Source organism: Taudactylus pleione, unplaced genomic scaffold (assembly GCF_031769625.1).
Source record: "Taudactylus pleione unplaced genomic scaffold, aTauple2 ptg000006l, whole genome shotgun sequence".
Classification (NCBI taxonomy): Eukaryota; Metazoa; Chordata; class Amphibia; order Anura; family Myobatrachidae; genus Taudactylus; species Taudactylus pleione.
In genome coordinates, this window is record NW_028284409.1 from 4,815,329 (window position 1) to 4,843,205 (window position 27,877).

Genomic DNA, 27,877 nt, shown 5'->3' on the forward strand with positions numbered 1-27,877 from the left:
GACGGCTTCTGTGATCCTCTGCTGCATCCAAGGATGCAGCTATCAGATTCATTGCGTGTACATTACCCATCTGAGTAACCCTCAGGTTACTCAGGATTAAGTAGGTGTGAAATTTACACAGCCAGCATGCCCAGAAAATGGGTCCGGCACACCCGCATTTTCTGGGACACTGAACATCAACGCTACCTTCCCTACCCCCAAATGGCCCAAGATACCAATTATGCTGCGGCTTAGGGAGCACTGCTACCATCATCACAGACACTGATTGGCACATCAGATTTTCTGCATGAGCCAATCAGATGCCATCGGAATTGTACGCAAACCATCGGATTTGTGTACAACTCAGAATCAGTTGTGTACAAATCTGAATCAATAGTGATGGTGACAGTATGAATATGTGTAAACTATTATGGAAAATAAAGAAGTCAATGGATCAAACCAAATTTATGAAAATACTAAAAGGTGCCCTCTGGTAATGCTAGGTGATTCCTCAGAAACAGTCTTCCCTTCAGTGCATGTGCAACTCAGAACAGCACTGAAATCTAGCTACACGCCAATGACACTCCCATGTATGTACCCCATCATTACTGCCCATTTACCGTCTAGAAACTCACTTTTGAAGTGAGAGATCTGGCCAACTTTTCATGTGCAGTATGCTAACACGCCTATAACTAATTGATAGTGTTTCAGAATTGAATGCTATCAACTTTCTGGATTGGGAAAACCATCAGCTTCTAGCTATCATAAAATAATAGCTAGATTGATTTCTATGGTCAACTTCTCCATCGATTCTCTTTAGAAAGCTTGGTACATCAATCCCATTGTAATATATTAGTAATACAAGAGACATAAAAATATGTGATATGCATATGTGAAAATGTACATTCCTTATCGCAACATATTGGGAAATTTTTGGAGGGTATTTACCATTGTAAAGTCACCAGGACATGGGCTCTGATAAGAACCGGTCCCAGCAATCTGTAAGAAGTAAAGTATTAGCTTCTGCACTCACTTTACTTCCAGCTGAGCATGTCCTGTTGTACATATTCTCCATCATTATTACTATGTGCACCTGGGATGGGGGCATTGCTCATCTTCTTTGGTTACCCAGGGCCTCTCTGTAAAACTGGGCCTGGGTTATCTATAGCCACACCACCCCTCTCTTGGTGTCCCTGCATATGGGTGTGTATGCGCATTTTGTTCTGTGCACGCTGTGTGACATTACTTATGGCAATTTGCGTTAAAATCTAAATAATGTCCAATATGCCTAACAAAAAGGCATCCAAGTATAGGGACCAGGGCTAGTGTTTGGTCAGATTAGGGCCTGGGTCCATTATCTGAAGGAGGATAGGCACAGGGAGCTGTATGAGAAGAAATCATGGGGGCTGGGAGCATAATCTAAGGCGGAGAGAGAAATGCCGGGTCATTATCTGAGGAGAAAAGGGAGCAGGGACGGTATGTGAGGAGAGATACAAGGACCATAACCTGAGGAAAATACAAACCACAGTCATTATTTCAGCAGGATAAGGGGCCTGATTTAGAGTTGGGAATAGAGAGAGAGATAGCACTTAACTGTGTACCTGGACAAACCATGTTGCAATGCAAGGGGTGTAAATACATAATTTTTTTTTGCATGTAGGGTAAATACTGGCTGCTTTTACATGTAGCCCAGATGCACAACTTTATTATTACTCTACAATTTAGATGTCAGTTTGGACACCTCCCTCCCAAATCTAAATCTCTCTGCACATTTTAAATCTTCCCCACCTGCAGTGCAGCATGGTTTCACCAAGATGATCAGTTGAGAGAGATATCTCACTCTATTCCCAAGTCTGAATTAGGCCCTAGGACCATAACATAAGAAGTACAGAGAGTAGAGACAGTATCCTGGGAGAATAGAGATACTCTCGTCTGCAGTCAAAGACACTAAGTTTATTTCAAGAATATTTTTTATTATTTTAATGTTTCTTAGAATAAGATTTACTCAGCAAAGAGCCCTTACCTAATTGGTGATGACTAAGTGTGAGAAAGAAATTTACGACACTCTGTTCGATTTAAAGTCAATTTATTAAAATGGCACTCCAAGAAAATAGTTTGGTGCCCTTGTCTTAAACATACAAAAAAGAAACTTTGAAATACTATTATAATAACAATAAATCTAATATAACAATGGCAGCTTTCTGTTTATATTTTTACTTTCCAGTTGGGTCTTTTTCATACCATCTTCCAAATAGAGTTGCACTTAATAGTGGGTGTGAAGAAATACCAGACTGGCTAATAAGGTGCCCATTATTCAATACCTGGAAGAATATAGAAATTATTTTAAAAAAATTACGATGATAAAAAAATATTCATTAGTGAAAGGTTTGAACTACCAAATGATTTATAGGTATGAAGGTGCTGTAGATGGCATACCTTTCAACCCACAATTATGGTCCTTGGGACAAGCATCGCCCACCTCAAAGATCAAGGGATTAAAGAAAAGATTTTGTGACATGCCTCGGTACCAGCTGTTATTCTGTAAGCAAATACCTTAAAGTGATCATCCCCGTAGTCTATTGTATAAATGGCAATTTACTTTTAGTATCCCCATGTGTGGTCTACATATTAGACTATGGGCCTGATTCAGACCCGGTTACTAAGCTGCGCTCACTCGCTAGGGGCGATTATCGCACATCTGCAAATCCGTATGCGTCAAAGTATTACAACAACATTAACCTGTGGGTACAGTACTAAAAAAAGACAGTCATTCCAATTCAAAAAATATTGGTAAGGGTAGTAGCATAATAAAAATGACTGGATATGTAAAAATTCAGCCACAAGAAATGATGATAGAATAAGAGGTGGTAGCAGCCAGTATTTTGTGTTGTGCAATGTCTATACTGTTTAAGTTAATGAACACCAGGTTGGGGTGGAAGTAATTTCTTCCAGGGTCTGTGATTATTGAAACACTGAGTCATTTGTATGGGTAGTAGGCATGGCTTAGTTTGTGCTGGAACACAAAGAACCCAATTCTGTCCAAGGTGCATTTCATGAGATGAGGGGGCCTGTGTGCAGTGAGCCCCCCTCCATACCTCTACTAGCAGAACTTGAGTGGCCCCCATATTGACTCATGCTGTGTGGTCATCTTTCCAGCATTCATGTAATCAGAAAGTACCAGAGTCCTTGTTCTCTGTGTGATGGCACTCTTTCCAATGAGTTGATCGCCAGAAAGATGCCCACACAGCTGTACCAAGTAAAGTGAAGGGAGCCCACATGGATACTGGCAAATATCTCCTGGGTGCCAGGTGGGTGGAGTGGGATAACCTGGACCTCTGGGCCTGTGTGCACCACACACATTGCACCCATTATAGAAATGCCTCTGGTTCTGGCACTTCTTTTGGAGACATAGGCCCTGATATTGAGCTTGAACATTTTTGTCTAAAAAGCATGGACAAAATAAATGCAATTAGGCATATGTGCTGAGTTATATTAAATGGTATGATAAATGTGCCTCTAATACCCAGTGACATAGTGATCAGTTTCTTGCTCTAAAATAGTTCAGTCTAAGGGCATATTTATTATCATTTGAGGCCAGCACCTGAAAATAAAGATTCCTTATCACCACAAGTTTCAGCAATAAGGAATCTTTATACACCAGAATGTATTATTTCTGAGTCACTGGGACAGATGCTCCATCAGGAGCTGGTACCAACGATCAATGTGAAGTAATATGATCACATTGCAATTACATTGCTTCCTTCTTATGCTGCAAATGTACTTTAATAAATAGGCTCCTATGCCTCCTTGTAATATGCTTCATAGTATGTCAATATATTTGTTTTAAATTAAATACCAAAAGAAAAGTTAAGATTAAGGTTAAGATAGATCCCAGAAATCCCAGCTATGACAATATAGGTTGAGTCTCCCATATCCAAATATTCCAAAATACGGAATATTCCGAAATACGGAATTTATTTAGCATGATGGTTCAATGTATACAAACTTTGTCTAAGGCACAAATTATTACAAATATTGTATAAAATTACCTTCAGGATGTGTGTATAGGGTGTATATGAAACACAAATTAATTTCATTTCTGTACACAAACTTTGTTTGAACCACAAAATGATTGAATATATTGTATAAAATTACCTGCAGGCCGGTTGTATAAGGTGTATATAACACATAAATGCATTCTGTGTGTATATTTGGGTCCTATTCCCAAGATATTTCATTATTGTATGCATTCATTCCAAAATACGGAATATTCCATTGCCCAAAATACCCCTGGTCCCAAGCATTTTGGATATCGGAGACTCAACCTGTTCCTACATACTGTAGAACTGATGAGCTGTAAGTCACATGCTAATTTTTGTGTATAGCACCTTTGCTTCCTCAAACTCTTGCGATTGCTTAGTATGGTAAATGTGAAAATATTTATATTTTTCTTTTCCATATAATTGTTTGGTGTTTTAAGACAATTTAATTTAAGAGGTTGCATGGACCACCTGGAAGGCCAGTGATAAGCTAGAGGGTTTTTCACTGACTGAACATTTACCTGAAACATATTAGGAGCCAAATGAATATCAGTTAGCAAAACTTCAGGGAAAACAAAGGAAGTAGAAAAATTTCCGCTTAGAGCAAAAGATTCAAATCTAGTTGAAGCAGTCTCTACAGATTCCCCACATGACTTTAAATCCATGCTTTGACATTTCAGCAATGTGCATACCTGAAATACAAGAAAAAGTCTTAGAAACTTCCAATTGGCATTAGATTATTACCAAATTTGTTTTATAATTGATCAACTATATATTATTATTATTATTATTATTATTATTATTATTATCAATACGATGCAAACATTCTCAGTTAATATTGTAGTAGTGACATAGCTACATCTCTCTAGCCTCAAACTGTCAAAACACCTACCACACAAATACATATACAATACATAAAAAACTACCTTTACCCATTGTTTTATTTTTATGTGTCGGGCCAATTTTATCTACTCTTGGCTATACTGTAAATCATGTATTTTTCCTTGTTGGCACTTTGTACCACCATAGTCTTCTCCTATTCTATCCTCTCCTTCTTAGCCCTAATTCTTCCTGCTTCCAATGTACATCACTGTTCAGACCCAGTGATCTATTTATGGGATACTTCCACACTGTAATATCAAAGTACAGTTCTATGAGAATTCACAATGTGACCTTTTCCCATAGTGATGAAGTTGGAGGTGTATTTCATCTCTTGCTAGTACATGGGTCACAAGAGCCCTGATGCATACAGGAATCCCAGCATGGGCTCAATTGGACCAAGAGCCTAGACACATATACTGTATGACCATTGCGAGTGGCCCAGAGACTGACAAAGTTTTTAGTGCTACAAATGTAATTTAACAGAAAACAAGCTATTTTATCTGTATGATTTCATTTACCAAATGTATTGTGTTGCTTTTTGAAACTTTTCATTAGAATGTATCTTGCAAGAACATTTTTGAAATGTAAAATTACCTGTAGATAGTATTCCCCTTCAACCAGATGTAGACCATCGAAAACACCAAATACATATATCTCATGACTGTGTTTCTCCAACATTGTATAACTTAAGTGGCAACAGAGATCATTTTGACACACTGTATACTTTCCTTGGCGCTCTTTAAGTTCAGTGAAGGTGTAATTATCAGCAAAAAGGTAACCATTGAACACATTTCTACCAGAAGGATACTTCTCTATGTCAGAAGCATGCAAGTTCCACTTGGTTGGAGAGTACGATGAAGAATTCCGTGGATGAGATCTGAGTTCGGAGATAAGCAGGCCTCCTGTCTCATTGTTCATGTTATAGTAATATGGTTCCAGTGTGTCTGGTGAGAAGATTCCACTGCCTACAAACAGGAAATATTAGTAGAATAGATCATTAGTAAGACTATGCCACTTTCCAAAACTAAGATTGTTGTTAACATTTTGTATGTAGTAACTAACAAAGGAGTAACTTGCGAGCTTAAAATCTAAAGGACCTACAGTACATTATGTAGAATATTTGCCACTTACAATGTTAAAAAAGACGTCTGCAGTACATAATGATCACTGGTAAAATCAACAACATAAATTTAAATATCTCCAACTTAGGGGTTTACTTACCTAAGTAAACTTGACACTGCTGTTTGTGTTTATGCCCGCTATTTAAATGGGTAGTGCTTTTACTAACAAGATACAGCTAGTAAAAGCACCGCACTTTTAAATATCTGTCATATATACAAACAGAAGTGTTGAGTTTTTCAACCAGAGACTGCACACGATCCCCCTCCTCTTTAGAAACACCCCTGGTGCCACTGATATATAATTAACAGGTCAATGACTGATGGGTTTAATAATAAATATAAGGGATGGGGACCTGCAACAATCAGTGAGGGGAGGCACTACCACTGACAGTCATAAAAAATGCATGTACTATATAAAAAAAAGTGTGAACAATAAACGTTTCAAACTAAAGTCAACGCTGCCTCTTCTCGTGTATGTGTGTGTCTGTGTGTATGTGTGTGTCTGTAAAGTTGGAGTAAAGGCAGCACTCAGAGGGCCTGATTCCGCAGTGCACGCTAATGGAATTCTGCGTAGACGCAGGACCCATTCTGCGAGTGTGCAGAATAGGTCCTGCTAACTTGCTCGCAAACTGGCAGCAGACTATCAGTGATTGACAGTCTGCTGCCATTTGTGGGTGGGGAGGGTGCAGCGATGCCCTCCGTTTCCCGATATGGAGGCTTGTCACCACCGTTGCAGGGAAGGGAAGAAGCCAGGATCTCCGTCGGCTGCCAGAGATTTCCTTGCCTCTTCCTCTAAACAGATACAGCCGGCTGCGGACACCAAGGGTCACCACAGCCGGCCGATGGTACGCAGATTATCCAAAGCTGCGTTGGACAAAGCAGCTCGGATAAGTTATGCACAGGAGGTGTGATGCCTCCTGTGCATTACCATATCTGCAAGAATCGCAATTGCAAAGCTTCCTGCATGCAGCTTTGCAATTGCAATCCTTGCTGAATCAGGCCCTCTGTCACCAATTTAGGATTTTTAAATATTTTTCATTTTCAAATGTAACATGCCCCCACATGATGGCCACGCCCCCAATTCTGTACAGGGGAGGGGGGGGCGCCGAAACATGCCCTTGATCCGGGCACCATGGTACCTAGCTACGCCTCTGCAGGCAGGACCTCTGAATGAAACAGAAATAAACAGAAATAATATACTTTATTTTTTTTAACTGGGGGGGAGCACCCCTGAATGAGGCAGCAGCCGCATGATAAATGACACAGGCAGCACCCCTGCGCACCTACGTTGCTGATAAGTATAGCTAGCGCGCACACACACAAAAAAATAAATATATTTTTTCATACTGGGGTGAAGAGCACCCCTTGGACAACACAGCCACACAGCCAGCCCCTATGGACAACAGCCAGCCAGCCCCTATGGACAGGACAACAGCCAACCAGCCCCTATATGGACAAAATCCAGCCAGCCCCTAGGGACAAGAGCCAGCCCATATGGAGTGGACAGGACAACAACCAGCCCCTATATGGACAACAGCCAGCCCCACCCCTATGGACATTAAGCAGCCAGCCCCTGAGTGACAACAGTAACCAGTCCCTATGCACAGCATCAGCAACAGCACAGCACAGCGATCATATTCACAGCCCCCCCCTGTTAATTCTCCACAGTCAGAATGAAAAATGGTGGCAATCACGGGACCTTTTATACAATCCAAACCTTGCGAGAATCCAACAGCGGGATGATGACGTTTTGCCTCGTTTTGAGATCGAGTCAACTCGGATCTGCCTCTTATCTCCTAAGTTCGGGTGGGTTCGGATCTCTGAAATCCGAACCCACTCATCTCTAGTTTTATTACATATCAGCTGCAGAGTCAACACAGTGCTCCATTGAATGACACAACTACATATGAAGAAAGCCTTTCCCTGGTGTACAAGTGTGCATCTGAATGTACCAGGACTGAGATGCCCACTTTGAGAGTCTTTAGACGCAGATAAACTAGTCGCATTATCGAAAACCTGCACCAGCCCCATGCTAGGTGCAGATTGTCCATCTGGGTAGGGCCACCAATGTGTGTGACTATTAATCAAATTTGCAACAACTGAGGCAATGCGTCCCTCCCATAATATGCTCATACAGTAGTTTGGGCACCCTAACCAGGACTTTAGGCGGGTTTAGCCATTTTATGTGGCTAAACCAAGTCAAATTGGAGGTGACGACCACGATAAATAATGGGTGCCCAGAACACCCGCCGCCTAAACAACTATTGAATCACCTTACAAAGTCTAAAGAGCCATCTACAAGGGGATTTGGGCCCTATGCCTTGTCTTCAAATGTGATATGCCTGGTTAGAGGTATGAAGGATTGGTCAACAAATCTGGACTGATACACAAGCAAGGGAATCACCAGATGAAAGTGTCTAGAAAGCCAGGTCAGAACCAAACAAGGCAGAATCATAGCCAAAACAGCAGACAAGTGGAACATCAAGAACAATATGGGTCAGATGCAGTGGAGAAAGCCAGGATACAGGATGCAGATAAATGTTAAACTAGAAATGCTAGAGAACAAGTGGAGATTAGATGATGGTGTAATTAATTTATGAACACAGCCGTGCAGCCGCTCCCAGGGCCTTATTAACCCATTGTCGGGCCCCTAGGTTTTCAGGTATTTTGGGGCCCCTCCAGCGCTTCATTCTTTCACCCCAATACAGGTTCTGCATGTTGAGTGGGCCTGATATGCTTGAGTGGAAAATGAGCAACAGTACATAGTCTAATACAGTGTGGCCAAAAAATTATATTGAGCAGAGTGTATGGTATCTAAAGTAATAATGGAGTGAATTGATTCAGTATAGAGTAAGTGTCTGTTTATTAGATTGTTAAAAATGGAGACACAGTGCCCCAGAAAATCCCATTAAAATGTACATGAAATTATCATTAATGTTCAGAGCAGGAAGACTGTTGTTAGATTGGTTGTTGATGAGATAATCTGGCTCCTTTAGGGTGTTCCACTGTATTCCAAATAGTGGTGATATCACCATGTGGCATGTCTGCGGTGTAGTGTCTACTGATAGTGCAGTCACACACTGGGAATGGGATGTGTAAGATGAGCCCTGCTGGGGGAGGCCTCTTCTCATATGGTGCGTACAACAATATGTCTTCCTCAACTTGAAGGTAGTTATCTGGGTTTTGGACTTACATGTGTTTGTCGTGACGGTGTCCTGCACTATGCACTAACCATTAGGCTGCAGCACACTTCCTGGTGTGCACTCCAGATCTTCAATCCAGTTGACTCCACCCCCATTCTGGGGTTTCCTTGCTCTGAACTAGATTGTGGTTCTCTAGTAGGTGGCCAGAATCCATGCAAGTCATGTGGAATCTCGTGTCCCTGTGTGTGCTGAGGTCTGGAGGAGAGGAGAGAACTTCCTCCAGGTAGCGACTGTGACAGCAGCTGTGATGACGGCTGTTATGTTTCCTCTCATGGTAGTGTAAAAACCCTGATGCTAGTGCACTATTGGTCAGCTGCCTCACTCCCCATTGTCTCAAAGCAAACCTCAGCTGACTGTGCCTTGCAACTTCTCCCTGTGGGGCCCCTAGGCCTACGAGGCCACTAGACTTTAGCCTAGTTAACCTTATGAATAATACAGCCCTGTCTGCTAATGGGGGTATATTTACTAAGTGTCGGTTCTGGTTTTTGGCCAATTTTCCTTTGGTTTTGCATTCCGCTATTTACTAAAGGCAAAACCAATGGAAAATTACTTTAGAACATTGGACCAACTATCGATTATTTTACATTGGATGTGACTGAGACTACTAACTACTATAGCCATCTGTTTCAGTCGGTTATAAAACCAATGCTTAGTACATACATGTAAATTTACCCCACGTACTGTCAAGAACAGTCAGAGTGTATTGAGAGTGGGAGGATAGCGGCAGGAGTGACCTACTGGTGGTGCAGCAGTTACCTTGCATCAGGGCCCTTAGGAACTAAGGGGCCAACCGGTGCCACTACCCAGACTAGCAAATTGCTTCCCCTACCCCTAGTAGTCTGACCATTTCAGCTGGGGTTTAAATGACCAGTGGGAATCCACCAATCTGGTCTTGTGAAGTTGAGCCCTTGGATGGAACTGGGGGAGTGGTCACAGGCAGCAATTACTGTAGAAGAGAATAGTACTATAGCAGAATGCTGTGTGCTTCTGACGTCCATACTGTGCGGCTGGTATGAGGAGGCTGCGGGAACCTGGGAGAGATGCGGGCAGCACCCTGGATCCATGCATAGAGGGGCTGTCTCAGTGGGTGCAGGGAACACATGCAGCATCACCATGATAAGGGCCAGACTGTGCACTTCTCCCCCTTTCACACATGCATTTCTCTGCCATCCTCTGTCACCCTCTGCCTCCCCATCTTACCCTCTGCCTCCCTTGTCATCCACTTTCTCCCCCATCATGCTTTGCCTCTCCCATCACCCTCTGCCTCTCCCTGTAACCCTCTGCCTATCCCCAATACCCACACCCTCCCCCTACTGAACTATCCTGACTCTTGAACTATCCTGACTCTCCCTGTCATCCACTGCCTCCTCCTGACACCAACTGTCTCTCCCTTTCACCCACTGCCTCCCACTGTTATCCACTGTCTCTACTGCCTCTCCCTTTCATCCACTGCCCCCTACTGTCATCCACTGCCTCCCTCCAGAAGACCACCATCTGATTAAACATCACCTTTTCTCAGCAAATATAGTGACAGCACTGTGCCTGACTGTGTTTCTCCTCCTGTCACCCTTTGCTTCCCCCATAACACACTGCCTCCTCATGTCACCCATTCCTCCCCCATCACCCACAGATTCCCCTTCACCCTTTATCTCTTCCTGTCATCCTCTGCCATTCCCTTTCACCCACCACCTCCCCATCACCTTCTGTATCTCACTGTCACCCACTGCATTGCCTCTACCTAGTGTTAACATGGCGTACTGCCGAAATGTTATAAACTAGGCTTAAGATTCATCATTGGAGAAAGGCCCCATCAATGGTGGATGCCAGATCCAGTAATTGATACAACGTGCCTGATTCAGAGATGGACGCAGCTGCATTTACTCTTGCATCTGTTGTAGGACTTGCAGCTGCGAGTATATGCAAATGCTAGTATAAGCCCTTCCACTGGTGTACAAACGTGCATCTGAAAGTACTGGACTGAGACGCCTACTTTCAGCATCTCTACATGCTGTAATACCACCAGTACATGTACCATCAATATTTGCACCAGTCCTATGGCAGATGCCAGTTCCATAATAAGAATTTTGTGCACCCTGTGCTGGGCAAGCCCCCTGAGCACATTATGTAATGCATAGGAAGTGGCAGTGCCAAGATTTACCCCACTGTCCAGAGCATACTTCCAAGGGGACTGTAAGAGTTGCAGTGTGTATGTCTGGAACATCCAAAGGATGCTCTGGGTGGTACTGCAGAAGGTGCCATTCCAGACACCCTGATAGCCAGATGCAGGGGCTATGGGTGAGCAGCAGAGTGGCCCACAGGGTTCTGCGCTCTTTGCGTCGGTACTGCTTGCACACCCCTAGTTACAGCACTAGCAGGTGCAGTTTCTCTATCTGACTCTGGCCTCCTATGGCTGCTTCAGTGAATGCAGCTGCTTTCACTGACATGCCCATGACACTTACATTACATGCCCATGACACTAAAATCACACGCCCATGACACTTACATTACATGCCCATGACACTTAAATTACGCACCCATGACACTTACATTACACGTCCATGACACTTACATTACAGGCCCATGACACTTACATTACACGCCCATGACACTTACATTACACGCCCATGTCATTTACATTACATGCCCATGACACTTACATTACACGCCCATGAAACTGACAATTTTTGTGTGCACTTTTAGCCACTTCCCAGTCACCACCCAGGAATGCCCATCACTTTTCTGCCCTATTTCTGATACCATCTGTCCCTATAAATCTGGACAGTGGATAATTATTAATGAGGATCACAGGAAAAAAACATGAGATAAGCCATATTGGTAATTATGAAAAATGATAAGTAATAAGCATGCTTAGTTACTAACATTGGATCCTACTAACTATATTGGATGTGACTGAGACTACTAATTAATACTAATTGGAGAGACCATTATAGGTAGCAAATGATTATAAGCAACTACTAATTGAGTAGTATACTAGGTGATACACTGTCTTCAGAGGTATTGATTGCAGAAGGTTATGACCAATTAAAAATTGAGTGGCCAATATACATTGGATTCTAATTATTAATATCAAGGAATTGTGGCTATTGTGGCTAATGTGGCTTAGCAATATATATTAAATGAATTGGTTTTAAATAATATTAAAATTTATTTTGTGATAATTGTTTGTGCATGCATGTCTATTATATGACCATTTGGTAAGTTAATAGGAAGGACACCAGTTGATGAATATATATGGGTCTTATTAATGTTGAGAACTATTAATAAATTATCTATATATTTGAGCAGCGCCTCCTATTGTTATTTTTTGTGTGGTTTCTCCTGAATTGGATGTAATAATAGCAAACATCCATCATAAGAGGCAGCAGCTCAAATATTGTTGACATTTTGAGGTGGACTGAGCGCAAAGTAAAATATTAATATTTTTTAACTTACATTACAAGCCCATGACACTTACATTACACGCCCATGATACTTACATTACACGCCCATGATACTTACATTACAAGCCCATGACACTTACATTACACGCCCATGATACTTACATTACACGCCCATCATACTTACATTACAAGCCCATGACACTTACATTACACGCCCATGACACTTACATTACACGCCCATGACACTTACATTACACGCCCATGATACTTACATTACAAGCCCATGACACTTACATTACAAGCCCATGACACTTACATTACACGCCCATGATACTTACATTACAAGCCCATGACACTTACATTACAAGCCCATGACACTTACATTACACGCCCATGACACTTACATTACATGCCCATGATACTTACATTACAAGCCCATGACACTTACATTACAAGCCCATGACACTTACATTACACGCCCATGATACTTACATTACAAGCCCATGACATTTACATTACAATCCCATGACACTTACATTACACGCCCATGATACTTACATTACAAGCCCATGACACTTACATTACAAGCCCATGACATTTACATTACAAGCCCATGACAATAACATTACACGCCCATGACACTTACATTACACACCCATGACACTTACATTACAAGCCCATGACATTTACATTACAAGCCCATGACACTTACATTACAAGCCCATGACACTTACATTACACGGCCATGATACTTACATTACACGCCCATGGCATTTACATTACACGACCATGATACTTACATTACACACCCATGGCACTTACATTACATGCCCATGACACTTACATTATAAGCCCATGACACTTACATTACACGCCCATGATACTTACATTACACGCCCATGGCACTTATATTACACGACCATGACACTTACATTACACGCCTATGGCACTTACATTACATGCCATGACACTTACATTACAAGCCCATGACACTTACATTACAAACCCATGACACTTGCATTACACGCCAATGACACTTACATTACACGCCCATGACACTTACATTACAGGCCCATGACACTTACATTACACGCCCATGACACTTACATTACACGCCCATGTCATTTTCATTACAAGCCCATGACATTTACATTACAAGCCCATGACACTTACATTACACGCCCATGGCACTTACATTACACGACCATGACACTTACATTACACGCCCATGGCACTTACATTACATGCCCATGACATTTACATTACAAGCCCATGACACTTACATTACAAACCCATGACACTTGCATTACACGCCCATGACACTTACATTACACGTCCATGACACTTACATTACAGGCCCATGACACTTACATTACACGCCCATGACACTTACATTACACGCCCATGTCATTTACATTACAAGCCCATGACACTTACATTACAAGCCCATGACACTTACATTACAAGCCCATGACATTTACATTACAAGCCCATGACAATTACATTACACGCCCATGATACTTACATTACACGCCCATGATACTTACATTACAAGCCCATGACATTTACATTACAAGCCCATGACATTTACATTACACATCCATGACACCTACATTACACGTCCATGATACTTACATTACAAGCCCATGACACTTACATTACACGCCCATGATACTTACATTACACGCCCATTATACTTACATAACAAGCCCATGACATTTGCATTACAAGCCCATGACACTTACATTACATGCCCTTGACACTTACATTACACGCCCATGACACTTACATTACATGCCCATGATACTTACATTACACGCCCATGATACTTACATTACAAGCCCATGACACTTACATTACAAGCCCATGACACTTACATTACAAACCCATGACACTTACATTACACGTCCATGACACTTACATTACAGGCCCATGACACTTACATTACACGCCCATGACACTTACATTACACGCCCATGTCATTTACATTACACGCCCATGACACTTACATTACACGCCCATGATACTTACATTACAAGCCCATGACATTTACATTACAAGCCCATGACACTTACATTACACGCCCATGATACTAACATTATAAGCCCATGACACTTACATTACACGCCCATGATACTTACATTACACGCCCATGGCACTTACATTACACAACCATGACACTTACATTACACGCCCATGGCACTTACATTACATGCCCATGACATTTACATTACAAGCCTATGACACTTACATTACAAACCCATGACACTTGCATTACACGTCCATGACACTTACATTACAGGCCCATGACACTTACATTACACGCCCATGACACTTACATTACACGCCCATGTCATTTACATTACAAGCCCATGACATTTACATTACAAGCCCATGACACTTACATTACAAGCCCATGACATTTACATTACAAGCCCATGACAATTACATTACACGCCCATGATACTTACATTACACGCCCATGATACTTACATTACAAGCCCATGACATTTACATTACAAGCCCATGACATTTACATTACACATCCATGACACTTACATTACACGTCCATGATACTTACATTACAAGCCCATGACACTTACATTACACGCCCATGATACTTACATTACACGCCCATGATACTTACATTACAAGCCCATGACATTTGCATTACAAGCCCATGACACTTACATTACACGCCCTTGACACTTACATTACACGCCCATGACACTTACATTACAAGCCCATGACATTTACATTACAAGCCCATGACACTAACATTACAAGCCCATGACATTTACATTACAAGCCCATGACACTTACATTACATGCCCATGATACTTACATTACACGCCCATGAAACTGACAATTTTTGTGTGCACTTTTAGCCACTTCCCAGTCACCACCCAGGAATGCCCATCACTTTTCTGCCCTATTTCTGATACCATCTGTCCCTATCACAACACCTTTGTGCATACACTCTGTGTAAAGGGGCCTATCCATTAGAAGATTTTTTTTGTCAAAGACCAAAGACTTTTCCTGCCAACAAAAAGTCTTTCATGCAAATAGTCTTTCACAAACATGATAGACTTTTGTCTATAATTTCATTATAGACCAAGGACCAAGGGATTGTCACTGAAGAGACAAGGGAGTGAAAATGTTTAATGAGTGCAGTGAATATTCATTAAAGAAGTCATTTGTAGTTCACCATTGGTCATTAACTGCATATTCACTCAATTACTTTCTAAAGTCATTCAGCAATATGCAGAAGTTGACCAGCGTGTTGGAACGACAAACGTCTTCAAAAGTCGTCCGCGGGAGTGCGCGTCGCTGGACGATTGCAGGATATCCATTACACGACTTTATGAACAATGCGACCAAAAACTCCTGGTTGTGGTCGGATTGTTCACAAAGTCGTGTAATGGATAGGCCCCTTTACACATACAACATATATTTCAGAATTTTTTGCGCATATGCAGTTGCAAGAAATCACTAAACTATGTGACCCTGACATTATGTCTTTTGTGCAGTTTTATACCCTCTTTGGAATAGCCATTTTTTATGAACATGCCCAGTTTTATGCAAAATGATTTTGGAGCTCCTGGATACATTTCTGTATGGGAGAAATTCCTTGAGCATGCTCAGTGTGCATTCATCATTGTCGACCTTTTGTCTATCGACCCTTCATCAGGATACTGTTTCCAGCATGTTGGCAGGTTTCCTGTTTTTCTAAAACTTGTGCATTGGCCTGGCAACGAATTGCAGCTACAGTACACTGATAGCTCTGCTCCCTGTGTCCTGCTTTCCTTCCTGACTACTGTATGTTTGCTGCCTGCCAGGTACTTTGTCTAGTTATCCTCTATTGTTTCTTCACTTTGTATTCTGTGGGCACTCCAGTGCCGGACTTTTACACTTGATTTTTGATCTGGACATTAACTTTTTCTCTACATGTGTAGACTCCAGTACTTAAGACGCTTATTTGCACAGTACTGACACATATTTTTAAATAGATATTAATTTCATGTTGTATTGTGTATATGTTGTCTTATTGCTATTTTATATATACCGGTATTAGAATATTGTTTTTTGAAGTGTGTACACACCATTATTCCTCTTTTATATTGGGAAAGACATCCCGCTTTCATATATATATATATATTTTTTTTTTTATTTTTTTTAATTGACTTGATCATTAAAAATATTATTACATTATACTGTGGTAGTGTTATTCATTATAGCACAGTGCCATTCTGTATAAGGTGAGCGCTGGGAACTATATCCTCCTTTTTTATTGCCATTCACATTTAGGGTAGGTGGTTCCCTGGCTATTTCCCTAGCAGCTACTGTATATATTTAGTTAAGCGCAGCCTTACACATTCCCGTACTCCAGATAAACCCAATTGGAGTGTCTGTGTGATTCATAGCCAATGTCTTCTCTCTTGCCATTAACTTGTGCTACTATGTTATGATGGTTACCAATAGTTACAGTGCATCTCACTTATCTGGTCTATGTTGTTCATCATTAAGAAATTATATTACATTTATCTTCTGCCTCCATCTGATCCCCTGACACAAAACGTCTGACTGATATGGCCTGCTGCAGCACAGTTCTAACAGGAGAGACTACCTGGGAACTCACAATAAAGAGAAAGATGGCTTCAAAGGATTTCTGGCTATCTTGTAACTACCAGTTCTGTGCATTTTGTGTGACCCTACATTGGTGCTTACCTGTCATCTTTAGGCTTGTGTTATGAGTGTTAGCAGAGAGAAGGTTTACACCCATTCCCATGGCCCAGGCGGAGTGGAATTCTATAGCAGTTAAATGAGGGAGGAGGTTCATCCATGCAGTGGGGAATAGAATAGTGTCCACATTGTGCTGGACCACTAGGGCAACAGCTGGGTTATAAAAAAGAATATCAAAGCAGATGAAGATGCCAAACTTTCCAAAGGGGGTATCAAATGTCACAAACTCAGGTTCACTGGGTACATTAAACTGGTTCTCCCCGAGGAACAGGTGATACTGCAAAACAGATGTACTATTAGAAAGAACAGGTTATGATAATGATAGTAACTTTTATAGTATATACAAATAACTCATAATATGCACACAAGTATAATATAATAATATTAATAGCTTACAACTGTTGGGGTTTAAAATGTGTAAGGTATATTTACCTTTCAGCTAAATAAATGTTTAAACCCCATCTTAATATGAGTAGGCGTATAATGTAGGGGCATGAAAAGTATGTCTTAACTTTTTAAATTGTTAAACTAAAGGACAAAAGTATCAGGTAAGTTTAAAATATTGCCAGTACAATCCAAAAAATTACATACTACAATTCAATGTCGAAAATATTGTAATTACATAACATTTCCCCACATTAACAATACAAAAGTGACATACCTTGTGGTAACGTGCTACTAACTTTCCATCAGAGTCATATACGATAGCAGTGTTATAGTTATAATGACCATCATCTGGACATCCAACATCAGTAATATTACACAATTTTTTATCCCCGATATTTGCAACCACATAAATAGAGTTATGTTTTGCCATACAACTCAGCCTTGTCTGAACAGGTGCGCGACCAAACCTACACAATTCAAAATAAGTTATATTACATTTATGTTGGAAACAATTTGTTAGCCTGTGTTTGTTTTTCCTTGGTATTCTTTTTTATTGCTTGTTTCTCGATGTTTCTTTTGGAAATGGTTACAGAAAAAAACACTATCATTTATTACCAATTTTGATATCCAAAAATATACAAGATTGCTGACTGGGACTTCAGGTGAGACCACTCATATCTCCAGGGGGCCCCCAGACACATCCACGATCGGACCCACGAATCATGGGAGGCTGACATTTTCCTGCAATTTCCCCGGTCCTGTGACCCTCATTGCAGCTGCCCTCCTCCCCAGCGCTGACAGGGGACTCAGAAGCCATCGAGGAGCACCTGTATCATTACTAGCCCTGTGTAAGGCCAGCCTATGCTCCAGGACACACTGGTCTTCTCTTACATGTGCTGGCTGCCTCCCTCCTGCTGGATTTGGTCCTCTGCTGATGGGCTGCTCTCTCCGTCTGCTGTGGTTGGGAATTTGTTGCTGTCTACATAGAGGCCCCTACAAATTACCAGCAGCACCTGCGCTGGTATATCATGAGTCTCTAATTTGCTGGACTCAGTTCTCTGCATCTCTACTGCTCTCATTGCCCATAACTCTGGATCTTTCAATTCGTTTTTGGTGTCTACTGAGAGATTGATATACAGTTTACATTCCCACCCTGACGGCTGCAACATGTACTAACTGAAACCTCACCTCCTCCCACAACTAATTAGTACACGTGGAGTTTTTTTTTCTCTTTTTTACATTCTTTTACCCCCTTTTATATACCCACATTCATAATGCCTAGTGGGAAGAAATCCACTGCAGATGACCTCACACCATACATCATGAAACATAAATCTCTGTGTGACGCTAAAGATATCGCAACAGATTCAACTCCTGACCACTCTAACTCAGAATCGGAAGAAGAAGATGACCTTTCTCCCAGAACTCAAACATGTGAAAAAGTCTGTTCAGGCTTTTCATATGCAAGCAGAAATTTCCACCATTGGTTCCAGAATAGACCAACTAGAACGTAGAGTTGAGGAGGTGGTTCCATTCCAACAATCTTACGATGCCAACCTCACACAGCTATGCCAAGATGTTTCTCAGCTTCAAGACTGCCAAGAAGACCAAGATAACGGGGCCCGATATAACAATATCCGCATCAGAGGTATTCCTGAAGACGTCGAGCTCCCCCACCTTGAGCTCTATCTCAAAGGCCTGTTTATAAAAATCTTTCCCTCTACTCCGGAAGATCACCTGCTCCTAGACCAAGCCCATCATGCGCTAAAACCGTGCTCTCAATCTTCTTCTCAACCAAGAGATGTTATTCTACATATGCATAACTTTACAGCCAAGGAAACTATAATGAGAGAGGTTCACAAGCTCCCTTCGGTCACATTTAGGAATGCTACTCTCCAGATCTTTCAGGATGTTTCCCCTTTGACTCTTGCTAAACGTAGGGACTTTAAGCCTCTTACCACCCTGCTTCACCACCATAACATAAGATACCCTTGGGGCTACCCCTTTCACATTCTAATATGGCACCAGAACCAGTTACATGTGGCTCAGTCTCTCCTTGAAGCTCAATCTCTTCTTCCAACACTGGGTATATCCGAAGAACTTGTCCCTACATCCTCCGCCCCCCTCCCCCATAGGTCTCGACAGATGACTCAACTCCCCCCTCCATCAGAATGGTCTACTGTTCCTGTGTCTTCCAAGTCTTCTACTCTGATCCCTGAAACCTGAGACTCTCATAAAGGTTTACTGTTGCATTGTTTTTGTGGTTTCATGGTGGGGCCCCTCCACTTGTGAGGATGCCCCCATTATGAATACTTTATGCTATAGTCTCACTATTTGTATATGGAATTCATCTAGCCCATTTTTTATATATTTACAGAGGTTTATGTAGTTATGCCTTGGTCCATAAATATGCAAATCCTGTCAATTAGTTTGTATTAAGGTTTTGTCTGGGATGATTTATCCCTCAATTCATTATATTGTTTGCCATTTTTGCACAACATTGGCTCTCCTATATTTTCTCCTACTTCTTGTGGTCTCCTTCCCTTTTTTGTTTCTTTTACTTTCTGTCTCTATACTCCACCTGTACGATATTACACTTTTTTCTTCTTATATTTTTACTATATTTAGGGCTTATGGGAGGGCCCTATTTTTTCTCTATAACATCATTATGGATATGCGTCCCACTTCTGCCACATCCCTAAAGGGTTTTGTACCTATTTTCTGACCTATGTGCTTTATTAGTGCATAGTTCCCCTCCCCTCTGTCAGCACCCATGGCCTTGGACTCCTGTGCCATCTGGCCGACCTACCTTCCTTTTCCCTCACCGGTTTCCCTTCCTTCTCAAACAGGACAATCCTCTCATTTCTATATGCCTGATGACGTGTCACTTTTGCTCACCTCTCCATCTTCAATTGTTTTCTTTTCTAGCTCCTCTTGACCATCTTAAGGTACTCTCCTTCAACATGAAAGGCCTCAACAGCCCCCAAAAACATAGCAAACTCTTTACCGCCCTTAATTTATACAAATGAGACTTAGAATTCCTCCAAGAAACCCACTTTTTGTGAAATCTCCATTCAGAACTTTGCTCTAAAACCTATCCCACCACCTATCACGCCTGCAACTCTAGGCAGAAAAAAAGAGCTGTTGCTATCCTCTTTGCCCACTACCTCACTTTGATATGATCAATTCTTATGAAGATAAAGAGGGCCACTTCCTTATTCTTGTGGGTACTCTTAGCAATACTCTCTGTACCATTGTCAACATACATGCCCCGTACCAAGCCCAGCCTGCTTTTTTCACTAGACTAGTAACCCTTCTCTCTCGTAAATGGCAGGGATCCCCTATTGTATCTGGTGATTTTAATGCAGTACTGAACCCCTCACTAGATAGATCTACCTCGGGGGCCACTGACTCCAATGGGGCAGATCTCCGTAACTCCAAAGCACTGCTTGATCTCATGAAGTCCCAGCTTCTCTATGATTCCTGGCGGGTTCGAGAGCCCCTTACTCAGAACTATACCTTATTCCCCTCTGTGCACAACTCCTATTCCTGTATAGACATGATCCTGCTCAACCACGACCTAGCCCTACGACTTGTGGATGTTCGAGTCCATCCTTTGACATGGTCTGATCACGCTCTTGTTTCAGCTGACCTCTCCTGTATCACTGAACATCCTCGTCCAATCACATGGCATTTAAATGATACTATTCTTCATTCTCGCAATACGATCACCCATCTCAATACCCTTCTTACGGATTATTTTCAATTCCCAGACACTTCTCACTTCACTCTCTGGTTGGCCCATAAAACTGTTCTACGATTGTTCTATGATTGGTAAAGCATCCAAAACTAAAAAAGATTTTCTAACTCATACTAACTCCCTCTCCATCCGCCTCCAACAACTGGAGTCACAACATAAACAGTTCCCTAGTCCTTCCCTTCAACAAGAACTTCTCGCTGTTCAACATTCTCTCGCGCTCCTTTTTTACCACATGGCTAAACGTCTAAAATGGTTGCACCAAACCTATTATGAAAAGGGAGATAAGGCTGATAACATTTTGGCATCTAGGCTCCGTGCGACACGAACCCATAGAAATATCCTCATAATTAAAAATTCCAAAAATCACCTTCTTCATGACCCGCAGCTATTCGTTCTGAATTCCAGAGCTTCTACAGTAACCTGTACAACCTGCACTCTGCCTCATCCCCTACTTCTGTCCCACCCACTGAGACGGCAATTCAAGAATCTCTTTCCACTGCCAATCTTCCTCAGTTGTTTTATCAGGCAATCCGGGCTTTGAGTGAGGAGATCTTGGAGGAGGAAATCATAATTTCCATTAAACAGAAGAAGTCCGGCAAGTCCCCTGGACCTGACGGCTTTACATCTGCATACTATAAAAAATATATGGGACATCTGGCTCACCACCTGCACTTCCTTTTTTAATGCTGTTCTACAGGGGGGCTCCTTCCCTGCAGATATGCTAGAAGCCAGAATTGTCATGGTGCCTAAGGAGGGTAAGGATTTATGCTAGTTATAGGCCTATCTCCCTCCTCAACCTAGATGTTAAAATATATCTTTGTGCCGGGACGTCAAGCTCAGGATAATACCTGTCGGACCATAGATTAGTCCATACCATAAATTGTAGGAGGTCCCCGGCTGTTGCCCTTTCTCTCGATGCTGAAAAAGCATTCTATAGGATCTCCTGGACCTTTATGTCCCAAACCCTACGATCATTTGGGATATAGGGATACTTCCTGACTGGTGTAATGGCCCTCTATTCCACTCCTTCTGCTACTATTTCCATCAACGGCATCCCTTCCAACCATTTCCTCATCTCAAATGGCATCAGGCAGGGCTGCCCTCTGTCTACTTTGAACTTTGCACTGAGTGATAGAACCTCTGGCCTCCCTTGTCCAACTAAACCCTAGCATTCATGGAGTGCAGGTTGGGAATTCATCTTCCAAAATCGCCCTTTTTGCCAACGACATTTTACTTACCCTTAATCAACCTGGATATCTTTGCCCAGCCTTTACAATTTATCAGTCCGCTATAATGCGCTCTCCAGAGGATGCTGAGGCCCTTACAGCTTTAAATGGCAACATAGGAAAACTAAATACCTTGGGGTCTTCCTGACATCCCATTATGATCTTTTATATCAGGAAAAATTTTCCCAGCTTTTTATGAAACTACAAGTGGATCTGACTTCCTGGAATGGCTTATAGTGTACTCTCATGGCTGGGCAGGATCATCTCAGTCAAAATGACTATTCTCCCTAAATGGCTCTACCTTTTCCTGACCCTCCCAGTGGTGGTTCCCCTTATCCTCCTTCAAAACCTTCAGAAATCTATCAACCATTTTATTTGGAATGGTAAACCCCCTTGGCTATCTTCGTCCATCCTTAAAAAAAACTATTTCCAAAGGGCGTAGAGGTCTCCCAGATTGTAAGCTCTACTATCTGGCTTCACACTTTTCCCAAATTTCTTCCTCCTACTCCCACCACGGAATGTCCTCCTGGCTTGATATTGAATCCAGCTATATCAATTCCCCAGACCTATCTTCCCTATGGGGTCTACAAAAGAAACACCATTCTCCTTCCTCTGACCTTCCTCCAACACTTAAATTTCTCCTACACATATGGGTCTTATACTCACTTAAACTTGATATTACCACTCCTATATCTCCTCTTACCTGCATATGGTGTAACCCCCATTTCCCCCCAGGTTTGCATATGGCCCGCACGAAGTTGTGGATAATAGCGTCCCTTAAATTTCCTGCTGATTTTTGTTCACAAGGGCTCTGGCTCTCTCTCTCAGACCTACAACTGCAATGTCCAACCCAATCCCTAAATCCCTTTGAATATTTCCAAATACGCCATTTTTAGGCTCCCTACCACAGGCCCCACTTCTCAGTGACCTCACTCCTTTTGAACGACTCTGTAAATATTGCCCCATGTCTAAAGGAATGATCTCTCAAATATACGGTATTCTCATTGATGTTGCTCTGCCTACTAATAATCCCCATGAATCCTCCTGGGAGATAGATCTTGGCCCTCCACCTGACGAAGAGGCTTGGGACGACATGAGACTGGCAATTGCTAAAACCTCTATCTCTACCTACCTTAAAGAAACTTCTTACGAAATGTATTACCATTGGTATTATACCCCAGTACGGCTCTCCCATATGTTCCCTTCTGCTTCACCCCTCTCTTGGAGAAACTGTGCCTTCCGAGGTACTCTAGCCCATATCTGGTGGACCTCTTGAACCTTTCTGGACCTCGATTCTTGCTCTTCTGAACATTGTCTTTGGAGACCCAATTCTGAAAGACCCATGGAACTTCCTTTTAAGTTAGCCCCCTCCTGATCTCAGCAACCACTCTGTTAAATTGTTGTCCCACATTTTAGTTGCTGCTAGAAGTTTGATTGCTCGTAACTGGAAACCAACCCTCTCTGCCCTAAAATCACAAATCTGGCATATAGCGGAAATGGAAAATATTACCTACTATCTTCATGATAGAGGCCATATGTTTTCTCAGGTTTGGGCTCCATGGCTCTCATACGATAGCACTTCACCACCTCTACTCCTTGCGCTTACACCTATATGTGATTCATGTGCGATGGCTGAGTCTGCTCTCCCCAATCCGACTCCTCTGTGACAACCCCCCCTAACTAACTGAATACTCTTCTCTCCTGTTCTCCAAATGGCACGTTTTTCTTCCTTATAATGCTTATTATCTAGCATTTGGTTTTGTCTGTGATATCTTGCTTCCCTTGGTAGTCCTGTTCCCATCCCCCCAACACCCTCCCACCCCCTCTACTGACCCCCCCCTCATATAATTATCGCTAATTATTTCATTTTTTTTAAAGGCTCATTTGTACTGTTTATTATATTTGTGTTTTTCCATGTTTTTTCTCTGTGAGCTTTCTAAATAAAAAAAAAAAAATCTCTCTCTCTCTCTCTCTCTCTCTCTCTCTCTCTCTCTCTCTCTATATATATATATATATATATATATACAAGATTCAAATACAGTAAATTGTTCTCCATGCATCAATATTATGTTGGGTTCTGGTACAATATATATCAAATAAATTCCGTTACTGATAGAAATACCATTTTGTACCTTTCAGGATCAGAGCATGGAATCCAGTTGACCTTAGGATCAGGAATATCTTCAAGAAAAGGGTAAATTGTTTGCCTGGTAAATACCCAACCATAAATACCATCTTCTGGTGTGACAATCAAATGAGCCCCCTGGAAAAAAAATTGATGGTGTCATTTATATATAAAAAAAAATGTCCTTCCAACTCCTCAATACTATAGTAAGTCCTGCCAAAGAGTGTCAGGGGTTCAACCAGAAAATGTGTAATGGCATCATAAAATATTGGTGGTTCTAAGTTTCTATATAAATTAAAATTCATGTTGCGACCTCTAATGCTTACAATTTTTGCCTGGGGTATAGCTAGAACTTTGTGGACTCCATAAAAGCATTGTTAAGGGGCCCCACCCCACTGCTTCTCAAGAAACACTTCTCTCCACTGCAGTTGTTCATTGTATACCCTATTGTAGTGCCCTAGTTAATTTTCTGTCTTCTAGCAGAGCCCCCAGCTCATATTCACAGTGTTTTTCAGCAATGTTCGGCAGCATGAGTAAAGTGCAGGGGAGGTGGACACCAGAGGTGGTCGTGGCCCCATAGAAACATCACCCCGTGCCCTAACTGTAATTATGCCTCAGCCCCTTACCTTGCCTTCACAAGGAATGTGTTAATAGCTCTTAGAATTATTGAGCCAAATTTTGCCTTCTTCTAACTTTAATATGATGCCTGCGTAGTTTACTTCCCCTTAACATATATAGGTTGGCCAATCTGCATGGTTATGAAGATAACCAAAAGAAAGAAATACCATCTGACCTGGTATTATTTACTATAACGGTCTCTCCCCTTATTGATTATGTACCATTTAATATTGTATTTAAGCAATTGGTTGTGCTACTAACCTTGGCCCTTATTTTGGGTGTTTAATAAAAATGGTTAGTTCTAATTCAGAATGTCTACAATCAGAATGTCTACCATCAGAATGTCAACACCTGAACATCCCCTTCCCCTAGCCTAACCCTAACCCCTTGTGACGCCTAAACCTAACCCTCCCCCCCAACAGCTAAGTCCTAACCAGCCCTGCTATACTCTTGTTCAGCATCCTGGCTGTCGGAATTCCGGCAAATGTACTGTTCCCTCAATGATATTCCTTATTTACTGGGAATAAATATTTCATCAGTGTATTTAACGATATTAGCCTCATCCTTCTGTATACTAATTGCACCTTGTATGACAGGTTGACAGTGTGACTGGGTTTCCTGTGTGTTTACTCCAGGCTTATTTCTTCAGCACAATGTCTTCATTCACATTTACACAATTTGTAACTTATTCAATACAATGTATCTTTCTGATCATTAGAATACAGATCAAGCTCTCACATTCATTCAGCTGCTGCAGGGGTCTCCGCCTTTCGCCTTCTACACCAAAATCCTGTGTCTGACCCGAGATTCGGAATACGGTCCCAAACCGGGACAGACCCCGCTCACATTGCGGCTCTGACCCAGGTTTTTTGTCAGCGCTGGGAAATGCTGTTCCTATGCTGTAAACGGGAATGGAGTAGGATGACCTGGGTCACTCGTTTACACTACTCTGTAACCTGGGTCCAACTCTGCTCGCTACCAGGGTTGGATTGCTTGGGGTTATTTTTCGGGGACCCTTTTACACTGAGCAGCGACTCGGTTTGACACGGCAATAACCTGGGTTATTTGGCCAGTGTAAAAAGGGTAAAAGTCTGCACAGCTTCTATGTGACTTACACACACTGGGTTCTTTAAAGGAATGATTTTATTAGAATATTTAAGGTAATTACATCATAGTGGTCTGTTTTATTTGCAAATCACTTCTCATGTTATGGTCAGTGCATGAGCAACCATTAGACTAACTAGGCTGCAGCCTAGGACGCTGGGCCTTTTGTGTCACTGTCCACGGATATTGAAAGTGGAAGTCTCAGGGCATGCACAATACGGTGAATGTAGAACACAAAGGGTATGCTGAAACTAGCATTTGCATATTACTGCCACTTCGACTCTGCAAAAAAAACGCAAATAGCACTTCAACTGCCTCCACTTCCGAATCAGAGCGACAAATAGGAGATACCAAGTTGAGCATTATAGACAAACAGTAGGGATAAAGATGAGAGACAGACAGACAGGATGGACATAGATGAGACAGAAAGAGAATGGGGGAGGCAGAAGACAGAAGGAAAAGAAACCCTGCAGTGTTGGGTACAATAACTACCTGGCAAATTCTAGCAAACACAAAATAGCTACAGTAAATGTTATTTTTTCCATTAGCTACACAGTTTTGTCTCCAATAAAAGTTTCCTAATGTTTTAGTGGTTTTCAGATATCCTTATCGTTCTTGTAAAAATGCACAAATGTGTTGATTACATTTAAGAAAACAATTTGTCTCTGTTACTAAATATCCTTGTCTGTCACTCAGATACTTACGGAGCAAGCTTTTATTATATTCAATTCAATACAATAGAATACATTGATTGGAGTAAAGGACATAGTTAAGGGCAATAAAATAAAATGACCCAATACAAAAATATTCATTAAGCACTAACAAAATGTAATACTGTTATTTACAAACAGGCGCTCCGTAAACATAATCCAGTATATCAGAGAAAATATCATTTCAATACTGATTCAAAACAAATGCACTAGCCTGTTTCACTTTGTACCCTACCAAATCAAACTTTTTATTCAAGTTTTTATCATTTATTGGGTACCTGCAGTGCTGCTGTCTTGACTGCCTCCTCCAGAATATCCATATTTTTATTCATTAAATCCAAGGCTTCTTCACTTGAGACCGGTGTTTCTGTGTCAGCTGGAAGTATAACAGCATGTTCGTAGATGGCCCCAATGAACTTGTCTAAAGCTTTGCAGTTAGCAGCAAAAAGAATGATGGAAAACAGAAGACTTGTAGCGACCATAGTGGAAGAATGCCGAAAAATGTTCCTTTAAGTGCACAACACACTTATACAACACTTGTTAGCTCTATACTAAACATTGTACACATCTACCAATAC

At 41.6% G+C, this 27,877-nt stretch overlaps 1 protein-coding gene across 1 annotated transcript; it reads right to left on the reverse strand.

Annotated features, from left to right (window-relative positions):
• Positions 1-2,192: 2,192 nt before the first annotated feature.
• On the reverse strand, positions 2,193-27,781 carry LOC148543038 (pantetheinase-like). Its single transcript, XM_088451534.1, has 7 exons — positions 27,578-27,781; positions 24,875-25,005; positions 18,031-18,223; positions 17,355-17,646; positions 5,496-5,866; positions 4,541-4,711; positions 2,193-2,300 (listed from the first exon to the last, which is right to left on the reverse strand). The coding sequence occupies exons 1-7, from the start codon at positions 27,779-27,781 to the stop codon at positions 2,193-2,195; spliced, it is 1,470 nt and encodes a 489-aa protein (XP_088307660.1).
• Positions 27,782-27,877: the final 96 nt, after the last annotated feature.

Bases quoted from the DNA above. Each gene is read 5' to 3' on its own strand.
- LOC148543038 (XM_088451534.1), bottom strand. From the start codon at position 27,781: ATGGTCGCTACAAGTCTTCTGTTTTCCATCATTCTTTTTGCTGCTAAC. The intron at 18,224-24,874 runs GTACAAAATGGT...TGAATTGTGTAG, and splicing joins CCATGCTCTGATCCTGAAAG to GTTTGGTCGCGCACCTGTTC. The intron at 5,867-17,354 runs GTAAGCACCAAT...TCCTGTTTGTAG, and splicing joins CACAAGCCTAAAGATGACAG to GCAGTGGAATCTTCTCACCA.